Below are 20,409 nucleotides of genomic sequence, written 5' to 3'. Positions count from 1 at the left end.
GGTTATATTTATGTTTACCAATAGATGCAGTATGACTCTAGACGGGGTTTGCTTCCCGCTATCCGAGCTATTTCCTATGTCTGCCTATTAACTATGATTAAGAAAGCTTCAGGTAGTTTAACCAGGTGCATAATAATGTAAATCTAAGTTACAATTAAATACTAAACCTAGTAAGTCTCATGAGTCGTAATTATAGAAGCCTTTAAGGATACTACAATAATCATGAATAATTTTCAGTTGGCTTTTCATAGCCGATCATTAGAAGTTGAAAATGCAGGTCTGGGACAGGTGGCCGGTCCATAACCGCAGGCAGAACAGTTGAAACTGGAATAGCAGCAAGGCCAGGTGGACTGGGGACAGCAAGGAGTCATCATGCCCGGTAGTCCTGACGTATGGTCCTAGGGCTCAGGTCCTCCGAGAGAGAGAAAGAAAGAGAGAAGGAGAGAATTAGAGAGAGCCAAGATTTTCAAAATGTTCATATAATGACAAGCATGGTCAAATAATAATCAGGAAAAATGTCAGTGGCTTTTCATAGCCGATCATTAAGAGTTGAAACAGCAGGTCTGGGACTGGTAGGGTTCCATAACCGCAGGCAGAACAGTTGAAACTGGAATAGCAGCAAGGCCAGGCGGACTGGGGACAGCAAGGAGTCATCATGCCGGTTTGCCGTGACGTATGGTCCTAGGGCTCAGGTTCTCCGAGAGAGAAGAAAGAAAGAGAGAAACGAGAGAATTAGAGAGAGCATACTTAAATTCACACAGACACTGGATAAGATAGGAGAAGTACTCCAGGTATAACCAACTGACCCTAGCCCCCCGACACATAAACTACTGCAGCATAAAGTAAGAGCTAAGAAAATATTTACCAAATAACTAAAGTAAAAGTATCACAATAAATAAGAGCTTATATACAGGGGGTACTTGTACCGAGTCAATGTGCAGGGTACAGGTTAGTCGAGGTAATTTGTACATGCAGGTAGGGGTAAAGTGACTGCATAGATAATAAACAGCGAATAGCAGCAGTGTAAAAACAAATGTGGGGGGGTCAAGTAAATAGTCCGCGTGGCCATTTGATTAATTGTTCAGCAGTCTTAGGCTTGGGGTAGAAGCTGTTTAAGAGCCTTTTGGTCCTAGACTTGGTCCTCCGGTAACGCTTATCATGAGGTAGCAGATAGAAACAGTTTGACTTGGGTGACTGGAGTCTTTGACAATTTTTAGGGCCTTCTCTGACACTGCCTGATTTAGAGGTCCCGAATGGCGAAGCTTGGCCCCAGGGATGTACTGGGCCGTACGCACTACCCTCTGTAGTGCCTTGCGGTCGGAGGCTGAGCAGTTGCCATACCAGACGGCAATGCAGCCTGTCAGGATGCTCTCGATGGTGCAGCTGTAGAACTTTCTGGGGACCCATGCCAAATATTTTCCATCTCCTGAGGGGGAATAGGCGTTGTCGTGCCCTCTTCATGACTGTCCTGGTGTGTTTGGACCATGCTTCAAGGAACTTGAAGCTCCCAACACTCTCCACTACAGCCCTGTCAATGTTAATGGGAGCCTGTTCAACCTGCCTTTTCCTGCAGTCCACAATCAGCTCCTTTGTCTTGCTCACATTGAGGGAGAGGTTGTTGTCTCTGACCTCCCTATAGGCTGTCTCATTGTTGTCGATATTCAGACCTACCACAGTTGTCATCAGCAAACTTAATGATGGTGTTGGAGTTGTGTTTGGCTATGCAGTCGTGGGTGAACGGGGAGTACAGGAGTGGACTAAGCACGCACCCCTGAGGGGCCCAAGTCTTGAGGATCAGCGTGGCAGATGTGTTTCCTCCCTTACTTCCTGGGGGTGGCCCGTCAGGAAGTCCAGGATCCAGTTGCAGAGGGAGGTGTTCAGTCCCAGGGTCCTTAGCTTAGTGATGAGCTTTGAGGGCACTATGGTGTTGAATGCTGAGCTGTAGTTAATGAATAGCATTCTCACATAGCTGTTCCTTTTGTCATGGGAAAGGGCAGTGTGGAGTGTGATTGAGATTGCGTCATCTGTGGATCTGTTGAGACGGTATGAGAATTGGAGTGGGTCTAGGGCAGGTGTGCCCAACCTTCTTTGACGTGAGATCTACTTTTTAATTTGCCATCCTGATGAGATCTACCAGTCTCTAAACCTAAACCAACCAACAAATGTATGAAACGCGACACACCACTGAGTATGGACCTGCTGCTATGATACCTATTTGATACCCAAATATAATGTGGACCAAAAACCATGTTTTCCACAAATAAGTGCAACTAATTTAATTTCCTACCTTAGTGTGTTTTTTGGCATTGGGTGGAGGCAAGTAGTTTTTCATAGTCAGGGCTGTAGCAGCAAGCCACAAGTTGGTCATCAGTCATAGTAAATCTGTACTTGGACTTTATTATCTTCATGTGAGAAAATGCAGACTCACAGAGATAGGTTGATCCAAAAAGGGCTGATAAGTTGAGAGTCTTCTTATGTTGGGATACTTCTACTCTTGCAGTAGCTCCCAGAACTCTTCCTTCATCTCAGTGGCTGCCCTGGATTTCAGCTGAATGTCATTTTGAATGGTGAGAAATTCAGTTTCTGCTATAGTTGTGTCCAACTGAAAAAGTGATCCCATTTTGGAGGCAATAACTTCCACATTTATGTCTGTGCCAAATGGAAAGCACATATAAGTGGCAATAGTGTGATGCAAGTGATGCAAAGTCAGAGAAACGACTGTCAAACTCAGATAAGATGCTCTGGACTTGCTACACGTAACGTACATTGTCAAGCTGTGCAGTATCCTTGCCCTGACGTTCAAGCTCTGAATGCATGTGTTGAAAGAAGTGCAGGTCCTTACCTTGCAGCTTTCTTGTGAGCAGTTGTAATTTGCATTTAAAAGTGTTCACAGAGCTGATCATGTCGGTTACATGTTTGCCTTTTCCTTGCAGCTCTACATTCAATTCATTAAGCATTTAATTTAGGTCAGTGAGAAAAGCTAAGTCCAGGAGCAACTGTGTGTCCTCTAGCTGTGCATATTCTGGATGTTTGGAAACCTTGAGAAACTCCTTAATTTCAACTCCTTAATTTCAACAACTCACTGAAACTCCCACATCCGTGTGCAGCAGCAGGTCTGTGTTCTCCACTTCAGTCTCTTCTAAGTGAGCACGAAATAGCCTCCGCTGTAGGCTTCTTGCTCGAATAGAACACACAATCTTCATCACAACATCCACCTCTTTCATGTTTAGCGTCTTCCGGCACAAAGCTTGCTGATGAATTACGCAGTGATAACTAAGATAATAAGATGCTATAGTTGCCGCCTTCCCTTTGGTCACAGGCCTTGTGAAAATTGGCAGATTTTTTTGTTGTTGTTCTTGTACCTTTCTTCTTCGTAATTCAGTCTTTGCTGGAAAATCTCTTTCCTGGGTTTTGTGTGGTTTTAAAATGTTGTTTTATGTTACCTTGGGATAGTGATGCTATTATGGCAGATGAGGCACACGCATTTTGAGTTTGACCTGACGAAAAAATAATCCTCCCATTCCTTGTGGAAATTATAAGGTTTATGTTTTTTTTTGTATCCTTCCCTTCACTCATTATTGCTGCTGTCGACCACACAACTTAAGATCGAATCGGTCTACAAAGTTAGCTAGTTACCTGCCTGGCATCACCATAACCTCGACTTGGAGTTGGCGGGTCGGAATCTGACCGCGCTAACTAAGCATACGTCAAGTGGGCAGGGACTGGTCATATTTTATGTAAATCACGTGACTTTTCAGACATTGCTGTGAATGGAGGACTGTCGAAYGTTAAGACAAAGAGATTATAGGCATTGATTTGTGTGGCTGAATTTTAGTCGATATAATAATCTCACGATCGACTGGCAAACAATCCGCGATCAACCAGTAGATCGCGATCGACTGGTTGGGCACCCCTGGTCTAGGKTATCCGGGATTATGCTGTTGATGTGAGCCCTTCAAAGCACCTCATGCTACCGATGTGAGTGTTACGGGGCGGTAATCATTTAGGCAGGTTACCTTCGCTTTCTTGTGCCCAGGGACTATGGTGGACTGCTTTAAATATGTATGTATTACAGACATGGTCAGGGAGAGGTTGAAAATGTCAGTGAAGACATTTGCCAGTTGGTCAGCGCATGCTGGGAGTACATGTCCTGGTAATCCGTCTGGCCCTGCGGCTTTGTGAATGTTGACCTGTTTAAAGGGTTTGTTCACATCGGCTACCGAGAACGTTATCACACAGTCWTCCAGAACAGCTGGTGCTCTCATGCATGCTTCAGTGTTGCTTGCCTCGAAGCGCGCATAGAAGTTATTTCGCTCGTCTGGTAGGCTCGCGTTACTGGGCAGCTTGTGGCTCGGTTTCCCTTTGTAGTCAGTATTAGTTTTCAAGCCCTTCCACATCCGTCGAGTGTCACAGCTGGTGTAGTATGGTTTGATCTTAGTCCTGTATTGACGCTTTGCCTGTTTGATGGTTTGTCTGAGGGCGTAGTGGAATTTGTTATAAGCGTCCGGATTAGAGTCCCGCTCCTTTAAAGCGGCAGCTCTAGCCTTTAGCTTGATGCAGATGTTGCCTGTAATCCATGGCTTCTGGTTGGGATATGTACGTACGGTCACTTTGGAGATGACGTCGTCGATACACTTATTGATGAAACCGATGACTGAGGTGGTGTACTCCTCAATGCCATTGGATGAATSCTGGAACATATTCCAGTCTGTGCTAGCAGAACAGTCCTGTATCTTAGCATCTGCTTCATCTGACCACTTCCGTATTGATCGAATCACTGCTACTTCCTGCTTTAATTTTAGCTTGTAATCAGGAGGATAGAATTATGTCAGATTATGTCAGGTCAGATTTGCCAAATGGAGGGAGAGGGAGAGCTTTGTATGCATCTCTGTGTGTGGAGTAAAGGTGGTCTAGAGTATTTATTAATAATTTTTTTCCTTCTCTGGTTGTATATGTGACATGTTGGTAGAAATGAGGAAAAAAGGATTTAAGTTTGCCTGCATTAAAGTCCACGGCCACTAGGAGCGACACTTCTGGATGAGCATTTTCTTGTTTGGTTATGGCCTTATACAGCTGGTTGAGTGCAGTCTTAGTGCCAGCATTGGTTTGTGGTGGTAAATAGACTGCTACGAATAATATAGATGAGAACTCTTGGTAGATAGTGTGTTCTACAGCTTATCTTAAGGTACTCTACCTCAGGTGAGCAATACCTCGACTTCTTTAATATTAGACATCGCGCACCAGCTGTTATTGACAAATAGACACACACCCTCGCCCCTTGTCTTACCAGACGTAGCTTGTCTGTCCTGCCGATGCGTGGAAAATCCCGCCAGCTCTATATTATCTGTGTCGTTGTTCAGCCACGACCTGGTGAAACATAAGATATTACAGTTTTTAATGTCCCGTTGGTAGGATAGTCTTGATCGTATATCATCCATTTTGTTTTCCAATGATTGCATGTTGGCCAATAAAACGGATGGTATTGGAGGTTTACTCACTCGCCTATGAATTCACAGAAGGCAGCCCGACCTCTGCCCCGTTTTTCTACGTCTTGCCTTCATGCAAGGACTCGTTAAAAAAAATATATATATATTTCGAGGTGAGTAATCACTGTTCTGATGTCCAGAATTTATTTTCGGTCATAAGAGACGGTAGCAGCAACATTATGTAAAAAATAAGTTACAAACAATGAGAAAAAACTAACAAAATAGCACAGGTTAGGAGCCCGTAAAATGGCAGCCATCCCCTCCGGCGCCATTCATAGGGCGTGGGTGAAATTTTGCTGTTTTAAAGCTAATTTCCTGCAAATCTACACATTTTGCAATGTTATACTGTCAGTCACTCAAGCGCAACAAAATCAATGGGGGACCCCATGCAACAAATTTTTGATTCTCCCCGACTGTCTAGTTTTTATTCCTCAAAGATGATCTTGTAAAAAATATATAGCTCCATTTATTTTTTATACATACTTTGTACGGTTTTAGTCATTTCAAGGTTACACTGAAGTATTTCTGCCTACCCACCGCTGCTGAATGAATGTAGGGGAAACACTGGTATCACTCTTGGCTCACGCCTGGCAAATATTGTATGTCCTGTGCAGCAGCTCACAAAGGTGCATTACAGGCTTCACACATTTCATAAAGACATACAGGGGGACAGTATAGAAGCATCCTCCTTTCCAAAATAGTGACTCAACCCTCTCTCTACCCCTCCCCCAGGGTGTACCCCACGTACGACTTTGCCTGCCCCATCGTTGACAGTGTGGAGGGCGTGACTCATGCGCTGCGCACAACAGAGTACCACGATCGCGACGACCAGTTCTACTGGGTGATCGAGGCGTTGGGTCTGCGCAAGCCCTACGTCTGGGAGTACGCCCGGCTCAACCTCAACAACACTGTGCTCTCCAAGCGCAAGCTCACCTGGTTCGTAGACCAGGGCTATGTCGATGGCTGGTGAGTCCACTAATATCCTTTCCACACGACAGGGTGTTTGGTTCACTAGGACACACCATAGCAAAATTGTATGCAACTGTAAATGAAGACCTGTGTTCTAATTTGACAAGTACAGGAAGTACCACTCTGGTTTTAAACAATCTCTCTGGAATAAATAGTCGCTTTTCGCTGATGGAGTAGATTTTAGAGATCCGTTGGTATAAGTATATCTTCCCGTCTCCCTCAGGGACGACCCTCGCTTCCCAACTGTCAGAGGTGTCCTGCGCAGAGGAATGACCGTCGAGGGCCTCAAGCAGTTCATCGCTGCCCAGGTGTGTGTGTGTGTGTGTGTGTGTGTGTGTGTGTGGGTTGTGTGTGGTGTGTGGGTGTGTGTGTGTGTGTGTGTGTGTGTGTGTGTGTGTGTGTGTGTGTGTGTGGTGTGTTTTGCTATGTTACAACCCCGTTTTGAGAAATGACTGTCTAAACTGCTTTCTATTACTCCGTGGTTCCTCAGATCTTAATGAACTATGTGTGTCTAATAACCTTGGATGTTGAAGTTCATCCCATCCTAGTTTCAGCTTTTTAGCCTGTATTCCCCCTTTTTATTCCCTTGTTGATTCCTTCTTTGAAACCTTATTTAGTTTTTCCCCCCCCACTCACCCAGGGTGGATCCAGGTCTGTGGTCAACATGGAATGGGACAAGATCTGGGCCTTCAACAAGAAGGTATGCTTGCATGGATGGACACTGATATTCCCCTTCCCCTCCACATACTCCCTACATATCCATTTGGACTGATACTGATTGAATCCTGCCCCTTAATCCTAATTAAAGCCTGACACTTTGAAACCCACTGTAGGGTTGAAGCTGGTCACATCCCGCCCATCCTATATCTGAAAATCGGTGGCATGAGGGCAAAATGCATATTTGGTAGATTAGACAAGACTGTATTGTAGGTTTTAGAAATGTTCAATTATTGAAGGTTTTGGTTGCCCAAAACCTTGGTTGGAGCAAAATTAAATGCTCTGAATCCCTAAGGAAGCTTGTTTCATGTGCACACACACATGGTTCCTTTGATAGGGTGCCTACTCACAGCTTGCATTGCTGCCTTCCTTGTCTTGTGCTGTTCTTTTTCTCCTCTGCTTTACTTCCTGCCTTCATCCCCCACTTTCCATCCTTCTGTCCAGGAAATTCTGCACAGGGACACCAGAAGTCAATCTTAAATTAATAATTCTTTATTGTCAGCAAGCTGGAGATGTCACAGTCAAACTTGGATGCATAAAGTACTGGTCTGAAGTGAGCTCCACCGGGGCAGTCCCGTTAGATCTCTTATATACTGATTACACAGACAAGCTACATTTGCATGATCTAGCTTATTCATCATTAACGTTTGGTTCATGCATGTGACCGACCAATACTGATTCATACACGTGACCGACCAATACCTCACAAGGCTTCTTCTCTCCAAGCTGAGACCTTGAAACTGAGACACCCCTTTCGATTCTCAAAACAATTTTCTGGGCGTACTGCCAAATTGCTTATTCTAATAGTGAGGATTCCTCTCAGGCACGATGAATCAGTCACTTGCATGAACCCAGTCAAATTGGTTATTAGAAAAGCATAAACATAAAATCTTCCTGCACATTCCCTCCTCCATGACTTAGCTCTGTCAGTGGCTTAAACTTAGAGGGGCCGTTTAATGAAAAATGTACAACTTTTCAATCGTCTTCTTACCTTAACTATAAGGGTCGGTTTCATAGACCCAGATTAAGTGTAGTTCTGGACTAAAAAGAATGCTCAATGGAGAATCTCCACTAAACATAATTTTTATTCCACGAATAGACTTAAGGCCCATGGAAACGGACTCTACGGTTTGAGGAGGCTCTAGGTTCCTGTCCAATTCATTAGCCTTTGCGTTTGATAGATGTGATCATGAAACAAGTTTCTCTCAAAATAAACGTGAATATCACCGTCCAGCATACTTTATACATAGTGGGTGTCACAAACTGATTTAAGTTCTAGAGGTATTTTGCCGATTTTTATTTGTATTTAAAATATATATATATATATATATATATATATATATATATATATATATATATATATATTTTTTTTTTTTTGCCACAGATAATACAACTCAGCCCCATCTGAGAGACTAACATTCATTGCAATCATATCCCCCTAATTTATACACCCCTTGCTACTTTTCAGAATTTCATGTAAATCTTGGCATTCCATTGTCTGTCCGCATGCAGTAACTGCCTCTTAAATTTGCGCACCTTTGCATCTGCATCAAAAAGCACTCTGCCATGGTCACGGGGGCTAGGTGTTGTCAAGGTGCCATTTCTTTGTGTCCAATATACAAACACCCCATTCTTCTAAACCAGAAATGATTTAAACATTGCTATGTATGTCATATATTATATCTAGGGAAGACATTTATTTCCCCTCTAAGCCCATGATATTGGCAATGAGGAGGGGAGGGATGTCGTAGATGTACCCGATCCTGTCTGAACTTGTCTTACCCACTCCGAACCTCCAGTCTCTCTCTTGTTTGACATTGAACTGCATCTCACTTTCTGTTTCCAAGCTGCCAATTAGCTGTATCAAGGTACTCCTCCTCCTTCCCTCCATCTTTGTGCTTTCCATCCTGTCCCTCCCCCGTCTTCGCCAAGCTGCATTTTCATAAATTCTACAACAATAATTTTGCTTAAATCCCACTCGGAGCAAATGTTAAGCTCATTCTGGAGTCTGACTCCTAGTCACTTCTGAGAAGAACATCCCTACAAAAGTTAACTTTCTTCCCCTACCCCCATACTGCTCTCCTAGATACTCCTGTCCCATTGCTTATGTGTCCCTGATTTTCCGGCCACCTCCCATTCCCACAACTGGCAGCTTTGAGGTGTAGAGGTGACTAACACAAGGAAAACAGTGGATTCTAGTAGTCTTTTGAAAAGTGACTCGTCACTTGCTTTTGGCAGACTACTAGTATCTATAAACTCTGATTAGGAAAACCTTTGGTGGCACTGGCATACCTGTATAACAGCAGTGCATTGTTAGGCTCTGTTTTTACTAAGCTACAGGATGTGAAAAATTCAAAGGTTCTCCGCTCCCCATGGTTATAGATGCTCCCATTTGGCCTTTAGTCTGTGTAGTTGGCAATACATACTGCAAAACTGGCTCCCCCTCTACGTTCTATCCTTCATGTCGTCCCTGTACTCTGCCACCACCATCCACCCCTTCACTTCTTCCTTCAATGGTGTGTATGGTGAAGGTATTTCTGTTCACATGCCCAGAAAAATACTATTTTGACACTTGAGCCAAGCCGTACTGTGCTGGGTTGGGTATTTTCCTTTCACTTTGTTGTTTCCAGCATGGTTCCAACAACTATGGTGGATGCATAACCAGGCCAGCACAGTACCCCTCTGCTCTGTAGGCTCAGCTGGTTAGTGTGAAATAAGTTGAAGATGTTCCGGTCCAATTGAACTGTCCTCTGTGGACTAGTCTTCAGTCAGGATACTGAATGAGTTTTTCTGTCTACAAAGGAAACCATTGCAATAATGAACCTCTCCCATTTCTGTGTGTCTGTAGGTTATCGACCCAGTGGCCCCCAGATACACGGCCCTGTCAGGATCCTACTCAGTCCCTGTCGTCATCCCTGAGGCAACAGAGGAGATGAAGGAGGCCGTCAAACACCCCAAGGTACCTTTATGCCAATTATTTGCACTGAAGTGGCACACTATTCCCTACAAAGTACAATACAAAAGTAGTGCACTATATCGGGATTATGGTGTCATTTTGGACACAGCCTGACAAGAGCGAAGTATTGCACTCTAATCTAGTGTTCAGCAGCCAAAGTATGACATGTAATGTTACTGTAATTCCAAAAGTGTACATTCAAATTTGATTTTCATTCGTTTTTTTTTACTCTGACAATGCTAAGAGTTCCCCTCACAATCAAAATACCTCAGTCAAGTTGAGTATATGATGTGAATAATCAACCAACTTAATCTTTCCCAAATTAATAACCTAACCAATATAGCCAAATAAACCACCAAACCAACCAAATATAGTCAATCCATCATACCATCCGCAACTAAACCTGGCAAATGTGTATTTTTTTTTACCCTTCCAGAACACAGAGGTGGGGATGAAAGCGGTGTGGTACGGACCCAGGGTGCTGGTGGAGGGGGCAGATGCAGAGACCTTCACAAAGGGAGAGATAGTCACCTTCATCAACTGGGGAAACATTATCATCACCCAGATCCACAAGTAAGATTAATCCCACCTTAAAGTTCAACTTATAAAGCATACATACAGGCTTCATGAGCACCATAAACATGCTTCTCAACTCATCTATATGAGCATGTCATACTTTAAAAATGGTCTATAAACATTATGGATGTGCATATTTTCCTTTCAAGACCATTTGATACGTATCTAGATACATGGGCTCTGATACGATACAGGAATGATATGTTTTAATTTGAAATGATTCGGTTTGATTAGAGCAGGGGTGTCAAACTCATTATATGGAGGGCTGAGTGTATGCWAATTTTTGATCAATTTTTGACCAAAATTATCATTCAAGTACAAGGGAAGAGCGAAAACCCGCAGACTCTCGGCCCTCCATGGGATGAGTTTGACCAGTGGATTAGAGGAACAAATCAATGCTGGTCGATACGATTCACTAACATTTGTTGTGTAAACACATTCATGTTCAATTCTAAATTCAAAAATATGCTGATGGAGCTCATGAGCTGGGCCTCTCTGAACTTCTCTTTGTCTGTCTATCTATCTGTGTGTGTAAATGTATCTACATGTGTATATGTCTATGGTGTATGTAGGCACCTGAGCTGAGCCATAAGGGAACCTAGGGAACCTAGGCATCTACCACTCCACTATCAGATAAGGAGGGCAAACCCACTAATTAATTAGTACTTTTTTTGAGTTTCACAATGTTTGAGCTAGTTATGTATCGAATATTAGCTATGACATAGCCAATGAATATATATCGGAAGATTTATTTTCCTCGTGTTTCGAAGTGCGGTGTGGGTAGAAAAAGTGGTTGTTGTCCTCGTTATGAAATGATCAACTTTACCCTGTGTATCAAGGAAATTACCATATACACTGATTGTTTAAAGCAAAACAACTACCAAAACTACTGCTGAAAGTGAACCTGCACAGTCAAAATAAAATCTGTTGTAGGCTAAGCCACGATCACCAGGTAGGCTATATAGCCAGTTGAGTTGTCTCGGGCGCTTGCTTAGGCTACTTTATTCCAGTAAAACACAATTTTCAACAGTGCATTTGATAACAATAACCTAAAAAATTACATTGGTTGTCACTCAACTGATAAAGCCTAATATTGCGCAAGCCATTTTACAAGTGTTTGAATGCTGAAAGTGACTCGCGGCCATTGGTCAGCATGCGAAACAGTGCGCAGTTTGACTAGGCCACTGATATTGCCTGGGTTGTTCGGGATGCAAAATGACTTGTAGATCAATGACGGTCAACACAGTTACATGCTTAGTTTGACACTGAAGCAGAGGACGCATCAGTTGTCACAGAAGATTAGGGATATTTTCGGAAGGTTGAAAGAAAGTAATACAAGCAACAACGACAAAGTAATGTTTCAGTTGATGTTATGACCGATGCATGCTACATTTGGATCAGTTTGAGGTCCCGTGGACCAATGCACTMATCTTAAACATTTGAACTGGGGACCGATGCGTATTGGTGAATCATTACATCCCTAATTAACAGTGCGTTATGTCAGTGGTTCTCAATCCTGGTTCTGTGGACTCATTTTTGTTTTTGCCTTGGCCCTACACACTAACTCATCATCAAGCTTTGAATCAGATCATTTGAATCAGCTGTATAGTGCTAAGGCAAAAACAAAATTGTGCACCCCTTTGGGTCCCCGGACCAGGCTTAAGAACCACTGCGTTATGTCACATTTGGCAATTCACCCATCTGTGGGAATTACGTCAAATCACAAATCAAATCAAATTTTATTTGTCACATGCGCCAAATACATCAGGTGTAGACCTACAGTGAATTGCTTACTTACAAGCCCTTAACCAACAATGCAGTTAAGAAAAATACCTAAAAAAATAAAAGTAACAAATAAAGAGCAGCAGTTAAAAGTTTAGCGAGGCTATATACAGGGGGTACCGGTGTGACTAAGCATAGATGATAACAGAGAGTAGCAGCAGCGTTAAAGAGGGCGGGGGGGCAATGCTAATAGTCTGGGTAGCCATTTGATTAGATGTTCAGGAGTCTTACGGCTTGGGGGTTGAAGCTGTTTAGAAGCCTCTTGGACCTAGACTAGGCTCCGATACCGCTTGCCGTGTGGTAGCAGAGAGAACAGTCTATGACTAGGGTGGCTGGAGTCTTTGACAATTTTTAGGGCCTTCCTTTGACACCGCCTAGTATAGAGGTCCTGGATGGCAAGAAGCTTGGCCCCAGTGATGTACTGGGCCTTACGCACTTCCCTCTGTAGTGCCTTGTGCTTGGAGGCAGAGCAGTTGCCATACCAGTCGGTGATGCAGCCAGTCAGGATGCTCTCTGGTGCAGCTGTAGAACCTTTTGTGGATCTGAGGACCTATGCCAAATTTTTTCGGTCTCCTGAAGGGGAATAGGTTTTGTCGTGCCCTCTTCACCACTGTCTTGGTGTGCTAGGACCATGTTAGTTTGTTGGTGATGTGGACACCAAGGAACTTGAAGCTACAGCCCCGTCGATGAGAATGGGGGCATGCTCAGTCCTCCTTTTCCTGTAGTCCACTATCATCTCCTTAGTCTTGATCACGTTGAGAGAGAGAGGTTGTTGACCTTGCACCACACGGTCAGGTCTCTGATCTCCCTATAGGCTGTCTCGTCGTTGTAGGTGATCAGGCCTACCACTTATGTCATCAGCAAACTTAACGATGGTGTTGAAGTTGTGCCTGGCCGTGCAGACATGAGTGAACAGAGAGTACAGGAGGGGACTGAGCGCACACCCGTGAGGGGCCCCTGTGTTGAGGCTACCCTTACCACCTGGGGGCGGCCCGTCAGGGAGTCCAGGATCAAGTTGCAGAGGGAGGTGTTTAGTCCCAGGGTCCTTAGCTTAGTGATGAGCTTTGAGGGCTCTATGGTGTTGAACGCTGAGCTGTAGTCAATGAATAGCATTATCACGTAGGTGTTCCTTTGGTCCAGGTGGGAAAGAAGTGTGGAGTGCAATAGAGATTGCCTCATCTGTGGATCTGTTGGGGCGGTATGCAAATTGTAGTGGGTCTAGGGTTTCTGGGATAATGGTGTTGATGTGAGCCATGTCTAGCCTTTCAAAGCACTTAATGGCTACAGACTCATTATAAACCATAACATAATCCTATAGATTTGTGAAGCATTTATTTTGTGCTTGAAGCTGTTATGTATGCTATATAAAGCCTTCATAAATTGTTTTTAATTTAAAGACCGGAAGATATTTTTTAGATCAGCAGCTTTTTACAGAAGGCTATTCCGGRGGGCTTTGCCTAGGCAAGTGTTCACCTAGTCTCAGGAAGCAGCAGTACCAGCTAAGCAGTGAAACACTTAAATTCAACTAATCAAGATCACTTGATACGTTGTGTGTGTGTATATGTATAAAAATATATTTTTTACTTAATCCCAGCCCCCGTTCCCGCAGGAGGCCTTTTGCCTTCTTAGTAGGCCGTCATTGTAAATAAGAATTTGTTCATAACTGACTTGCCTAGTTAAATAAAGTAAATATAAAATATGCTGTGGCTCTCCACGTGCAGCAAGGATCGTCACTAGCCTAGATATTATAGCTACACCATGTAACTAATATACTGTGCCTTCAGAAAATATTCAGACCCCTTGACTTATTCCACATTTTGTTACGTTAAGGCCTTATTCAAAAATGTTTAAAAAAAAWWAAAAAWAATAATCCTGAGCATTCCGCACACAATACCCCTTAATGACAAAGCGAAAAATAGTTTTTTTGCAAATTTATAAAAATGAAAATAATAAAATATTGCATTTACTTAAGTATTCAGACCCTTTGCTATGAGACTTGAAATTGAGCTCAGGTGCATCTTGTTTCCATTGATCATTCTTCAATGTTTCTACAACTTGATTGGAGTCCACCTGTAGTAGATTAAATTGATTGGACATGAGATTTGGAAAGGTACACACATGTCTATATAAAGATCCCCCGGTTGACTGCATGTCATAGCTAAAACCAAGCCATGAGGTCAAAGGAATTGTCCGTAGAGCCCCGAGAMAGGATTGTGTCGAGGCACAGCTTTGGGGAAGAGTACCAAAGCATTTCTGTAGCATTGAAGCTCTCCAAGAAGGAGGAGAAGGGCCTTGGTCAGGGAGTTGACCAAGAACCCCATGGTCACTCTGACAGTGCTCTAGAGTTCCTCTGTGGAAATGGGAGAACCTTCCAGAAGGACAACCATCTCTGTAGCACTCCACCAATCAGGCCTTTATGGTAGAGTGGCCAGATGGAAGCCACTCCTCAGTAAAAGGCACATAACGGCCTGCTTGGAGTTTACCAAAAGGCACCTAAAGACTCTGACCATGAGGAACACGATTATCTGGTCTGATGTAACCAAGATTGAACTCTTTGGCCTGAATGCCAAGCGTTACGTCTGGAGGAAACCTGGCACCATCTCTACAGTGAAGCATGGTGGTGACAGCATCATGCTGTGGGGGTGTTTTTCAGCGGCAGGGACTGGGAGAATAGTCAGGATTGAGGGAAAGATGAACAAAGCAATGTACATTGAGATCCTTGATGAAAACCAGCTCCAGAGCGCTCAGGACCTCAGATTCGGGCGAAGGTTCACCTTCCAACAGGACAACGACCCTAAGCACACAGCAAAGACAACGCAGGAGTGGCTTCCGGACAAGTCTCTGAATGTCCTTGAGTGGCCCAGCCAGAGCCTGGACTTGAACCTGATCGAACATCTCTGTGCCAAGCTTGTAGCGCCATACCCAAGAAGACTCGGCTGTAATTGCTGCCAACGGTACCTCAACAAAGTACGGTACTGTGTAAATGGTCTGAATACCTACACTTACTTATTTTCTAAATTGCATTATCATTAGGGGGTATTGTGTGTAGATTGAGGGTGGAAAACAATATTTAATACATTTTAAAATAAGGCTGAAACCTAGCTGTGGAAAAAGTCAAGGGGTCTGAATACTTTCTGAAGGCACTGTATATTTTCCTTCTGTCTTTCTCTCGCTCAATGTAACTGATGTGTCACATTAAAATGCATTATTGACTCTAAGTAAAATGTTACCAAATGTACAATGATGGTAAAAAGAAATGTCAACTTCCTAACTCCTACACCCCCACACTACCTCACTTGATCTCTGTGATCCAGAGATGCCAGCGGTAAGGTCACCTCCCTGGACGGCAAACTGAACCTGGAGAACAAGGACTACAAGAAGACCACCAAGATCACGTGGCTGGCCGAGACCCCCCGCGCGCCCCTGCTGCCCACCGTCTGCGTCAACTACCAGCACCTCATCACCAAGCCTGTCATAGGCAAGGAGGACGACTTCAAGGAGTACATCAACAAACAGAGCAAGGTGGGTGAGCAAGGGTGGGATGGGTCAAGGGTAGGTGTGTGTGTGTGTGTGTGTGTGTGTGTGTGTGTGTGTGTGTGTGTGTGTGTGTGTGTGTGTGTGTGTGTGTGTGTGTGTGTGTGTGTGTGTGTGTGTGTGTGTGTGTGTGTGTGTGTGTGAGAGAGAGTCAAAGGGGGTTGTCTATGCGATGTGCGTGTGTCGTGTGAGGGAGTGTTTTTGTTTGTAAAAATGTCATGAGAATGAAGTATATTCCTCCTTGGGAGATCAGGTTTTCAGTTTGACCGCCCCCAGCCTCTGGAATGCCCTCCCGGACCACTTCCTTTAAAAAGTGGCCTAATGACCATTTTCTTTAGGAAGGCTTTCTGTTGATAGCTGTGCTCCTTGGTGGTGTTATCCCTTGTAGTGTCAGCTGGCTTCTTTGTGTCAGTTGCCCTGTCGAGTTAAAAAAAATATTGGATTTGGTTTTTATTTTATGCAACTTTTGGATTATTCTGTATAATGAAAAGTGCTTTACCAATGTAATTTATTATTAAAGCACATCATTCTGAATAGAGCAGATATCATTGACCAGTATAGAGGAACACTCTTCTAATCCTTCGGAAGACTGAAAGGGTTTTCCTATTTCTCCTCACATCCCTCTATCACATTCTCTTTATCTTCTTCACATCTGTCTCCAATCCTTTCTTTGTGTCTCCAATCCTTTCTTTGTGTCTCCCATCCTTTCTTTGTGACTCCCTTTCTTTTTGTCTCCCTTTCTTTCTGTCAGCTGGAGGAAAAGATGCTGGGAGACCCCTGTCTGAAGGACCTGAAGAAGGGTGACATCATCCAGCTGCAGAGGCGGGGCTTCTACATCTGTGACCAGCCCTACGAGCCAATCAGGTTCTATTGCCTCTACAAGATATTTGACTAGTTGATTTGACCGTGACTGCATTTGGGCCAGTGGAAGGGATGCGTTCGTGGATGGATTGATGGTTTGATAGTTGGATGAGATAATAAATAAATGGATGGATATTCTCTAAAGGAAAAGCACAATGCCTCTTCAAAATGAAGTACTACTGCATTGTTCCAGAGTGTGTCTGTATTAATACTCTGTCCCTGGTGACTAGACATGGGCCAGAGGATTGGATGGGTGCTACACTTCCTAAATGCAAAAGCACATCGTTCCAGTGTCTGTATTACTAACGTGTCCCTGGTGTTGTCACCCAGTCCCCACAGCTGCAAGGAGAGTCCCTGTGTGCTGCTGTTCATCCCCGATGGCCACACCAAGGAGATGCCCACCGCCGGCTCCAAGGAGAAGTGCAAGGCCACCACCACCACAGTGAGTCTTAATACTTACTCCTCTATTTCCCCTCTTCTAGAGTTCTCCTTTACTGCGACAGGAAAGGAGAGAAGAAATAACTATGGGCTCATCTCAATAGTCTGAAGTGGCTTCCTCTACTTGTCTCATTTATCTGCACTGATCTGAAAATATAGGATAAGTCAAATCAATATTGCTGAGGCTCACCTGGCGATTTGCTTCCACCTTATTTTTCCGATACATCCTGTATTCTTATAGATTCATGTAGATTTTGTTAAATTTCTGTAATATAAGGAATAAACTCCTTGTCTCCTCTTAGGCTCCCTTCCCAGCCACGTGCCAAGGCGCTCCCGTCTCTGCCCCAGCTAGCGATGCCTGCGCCGTTTTCTTTGGCATCGTGGCTCAAGGTGAGAAGGTACGCGATCTAAAAACCGCCAAGGCCCCCAAGGAGAAGGTGGACAAAGTGGTAAAGGAGCTACTGTCACTCAAAGCCCAGTTCAAGCAGCTGACTGGCCAGGACTACAAACCAGGCATGGCCCCACCCGCCAGCTCCACCACTCAGAAGGCCGCAACCCCCGCACCTTCTGCTGACTCCACCTCCTGCCCCTTTGCTTGCATCACCCAGCAGGAGGAGCTGAAGTCCGAGAAGGCTTCCAAGGTTTGAGTATATTTTTCTCTTGTTTATCAATTGGCTCATTTAAAAAAAACTTGTTTTGGATTCGATTGGATTCGATTTTGAMTCCTGAGTTGAAATAGCCTGCTACACAATTAGAAGTAGTTCCACTTTTTTCCACGAGTAGAAGATTAAACATTATTCATTTCATTTTTGTTGTTGATGCCTCTTAGTCACAAGTGAAAAATATTTTAATCTCAAGGTTTTACCTGTAGAAATAAAAAATACATTACTTTTTTTAAATGCTCTCTTTTGTTTTTTTCTCTCCCGGACCAGGTTGATGCTGTTGTCAAGCAGCTGCCGGATTTTACAGCTGAGTTCCATCAGATCACAGGCAAGGAGAACAAGCCAGGGATGACCCCTCCTTCTGCTGCCCAAGCCAAGACTGCTCTCTCTGCCTCATCCCCCCCATCCTCTCCCTCAGGCCTATACGAACGTGTCACCGAACAGGGAGACACTGTGAGGAAGCTTAAATCTGAGAAATCAGCRAAGGTAAGGAAGACGAGTTCAGTAATGCTTTACTTTTAGCCTGCAGGTATTGGGAATTATTCAGTTATAGTACATTGTAAGACTTGTCTCATCTCTATTTGCTCCAACTGTTCATAACTGTTCTCTACATTTTTTACCATTGATAGAACATTACATCCCTCTAACCACTGTATTYGATCAATCTCTCCACAAAGGACCAGGTTGATGCTGCGGTGAAGCAGCTCTTAGACTTGAAGGCAGAGTACAAACAGGCGACAGGTCAGGACTACAAGCCAGGAACTGCCCCAGTCCCTGCTGCTGCCCCAGTCCAGAGCACCCAAGCCCCCACAGTCACATCTGGCTCAGGCATCTATGAACATGTGACTCAGCAGGGTGACTTGGTGAGGAAGCTGAAAAGCGAGAAGGCCCCCAAGGTGAGGCCAACAGGAAGGGATGATAGGCTGGCATTCATTAGGCACAAGTTGGATAAAATGATTCATAAATTAATATAGATGAGAGATATGCTTTATTAGTCCATATGTGATGRAAATGTGTCTTCTGTATTAACCCAACCCTCCGATATACATACACACACTAGGATGGGGAGAGAATTGACATGCCTGCTCTATTTCAACATTCTTTACAATATGAACCCATCAGAGTCTAAGCCAGGGGAGGAGATTGGGGTGGTTCTACTATCTGGCGTTCTAAGGTCATACCAAGGATCATTTAGCTATTTGATTTTGAATTTTAAGGCCCCTTGAAGTATCCCCAGAAATATATACACTAATTATTTTATAAAATTATTCTTGGTCTTACTGCTACTAGCCAATACAAAGGCATTGAATAACATGTTCACTACATGGAACAACAAATAGTCCCGACAACATGTTTGTTCTGAAGTGTCTCCTATATCTAAGATGTATATATTTTTAAGTATCCTGATCTTTCTTATGTATGTAACCCCATATTTTTGGCGTTAACAGCTTTATTAATTCATTTACGGTAGTCTACCACTTCTCTCTCCCGGATCCGGGATCCTCCTCATCAAAAAAGCTGACTAGCATAGCCTAGCCTAACGGGACAGGGATATCATATAATATAATTTTCATGAAATCACAAGTCCAATACGCAAATGAAAGATAAACATCTTGTGAATCCAGCCATCATTTCCGATTTTTTTAAATGTTTTACAGCGAAAACACTATGTATTTCTATTAGCTAACCACAATAGCCAAAGACTCAACCGCGATATTTTCACCATGTTTCTACCGCCATAGGTAGCTATCACAAAACCGACCAAATAGAGATATAATTAGTCACTAACAAGAAACAACTTCATCAGATGACAGTCTTATAACATGTTATACAATAAATCTATGTTTTTGTTCGAAAAATGTGCATATTTGAGGTATAAATCACATTGCAGCTACCATCACAAATACACCGAAGCAGCCAGAATAATTACAGAGAGCAACGTGAAATACATAAATACTCATCATAAAACATTTATGAAAAATACATGGTGTACAGCAAATGAAAGATAAACATCTTGGTGAATCCAGCCAATATTTCCGATTTTTTAAAGTGTTTTACAGCGAAAAACACAAATATATATTTCTATTAGCTTACCACAATAGCCAAACACACAAATGCATTTATTCACCGCAAAAGATAGCCATCGCAAAAACCAGCAAAAGATATAAAATTAATCACTAACCTTGAGCAACTTCATCAGATGACAGTCTTATAACATCAGGTTATACAATACACTTATGTTTTGTTTGAAAATGTGCATATTTAGAGCTACAAATCCTGATTATACATTGTGAATACGTAGCATCGATTCTCCAGAATCTCCAGAGATATTTCTGACACTCACCTAATCTGACCAAAGAACTCATCATAAACTTTACATAAAAATACTTGTTGTATGGCAAATGAAAGATACACTGGTTCTTAATGT

General features: G+C 43.3%; 1 protein-coding gene across 1 annotated transcript in view; it reads left to right on the top strand.

Annotated features, from left to right (window-relative positions):
- The window catches only part of LOC111969182 (bifunctional glutamate/proline--tRNA ligase), a 64,167-nt gene that overhangs the window by 21,343 nt on the left and 22,415 nt on the right, over positions 1-20,409 (top strand). The window contains exons 10-20 of the mRNA XM_023995125.3: positions 6,219-6,452; positions 6,679-6,763; positions 7,096-7,155; positions 10,021-10,131; positions 10,565-10,701; positions 15,801-16,008; positions 16,772-16,884; positions 17,212-17,323; positions 17,622-17,960; positions 18,252-18,467; positions 18,659-18,877. Coding sequence (XP_023850893.1) covers positions 6,219-6,452; positions 6,679-6,763; positions 7,096-7,155; positions 10,021-10,131; positions 10,565-10,701; positions 15,801-16,008; positions 16,772-16,884; positions 17,212-17,323; positions 17,622-17,960; positions 18,252-18,467; positions 18,659-18,877 — 1,834 coding nt within the window. The remainder of the gene's footprint in view (positions 1-6,218; positions 6,453-6,678; positions 6,764-7,095; positions 7,156-10,020; positions 10,132-10,564; positions 10,702-15,800; positions 16,009-16,771; positions 16,885-17,211; positions 17,324-17,621; positions 17,961-18,251; positions 18,468-18,658; positions 18,878-20,409) is intronic.

The sequence above is a fragment of the Salvelinus sp. IW2-2015 genome, linkage group LG10, assembly GCF_002910315.2.
Source record: "Salvelinus sp. IW2-2015 linkage group LG10, ASM291031v2, whole genome shotgun sequence".
NCBI classification, from domain to species: domain Eukaryota; kingdom Metazoa; phylum Chordata; class Actinopteri; order Salmoniformes; family Salmonidae; genus Salvelinus; species Salvelinus sp. IW2-2015.
The sequence above is the reverse complement of the archived record's forward strand: the minus strand, read 5'-3'. Positions and strand labels throughout refer to the sequence as shown.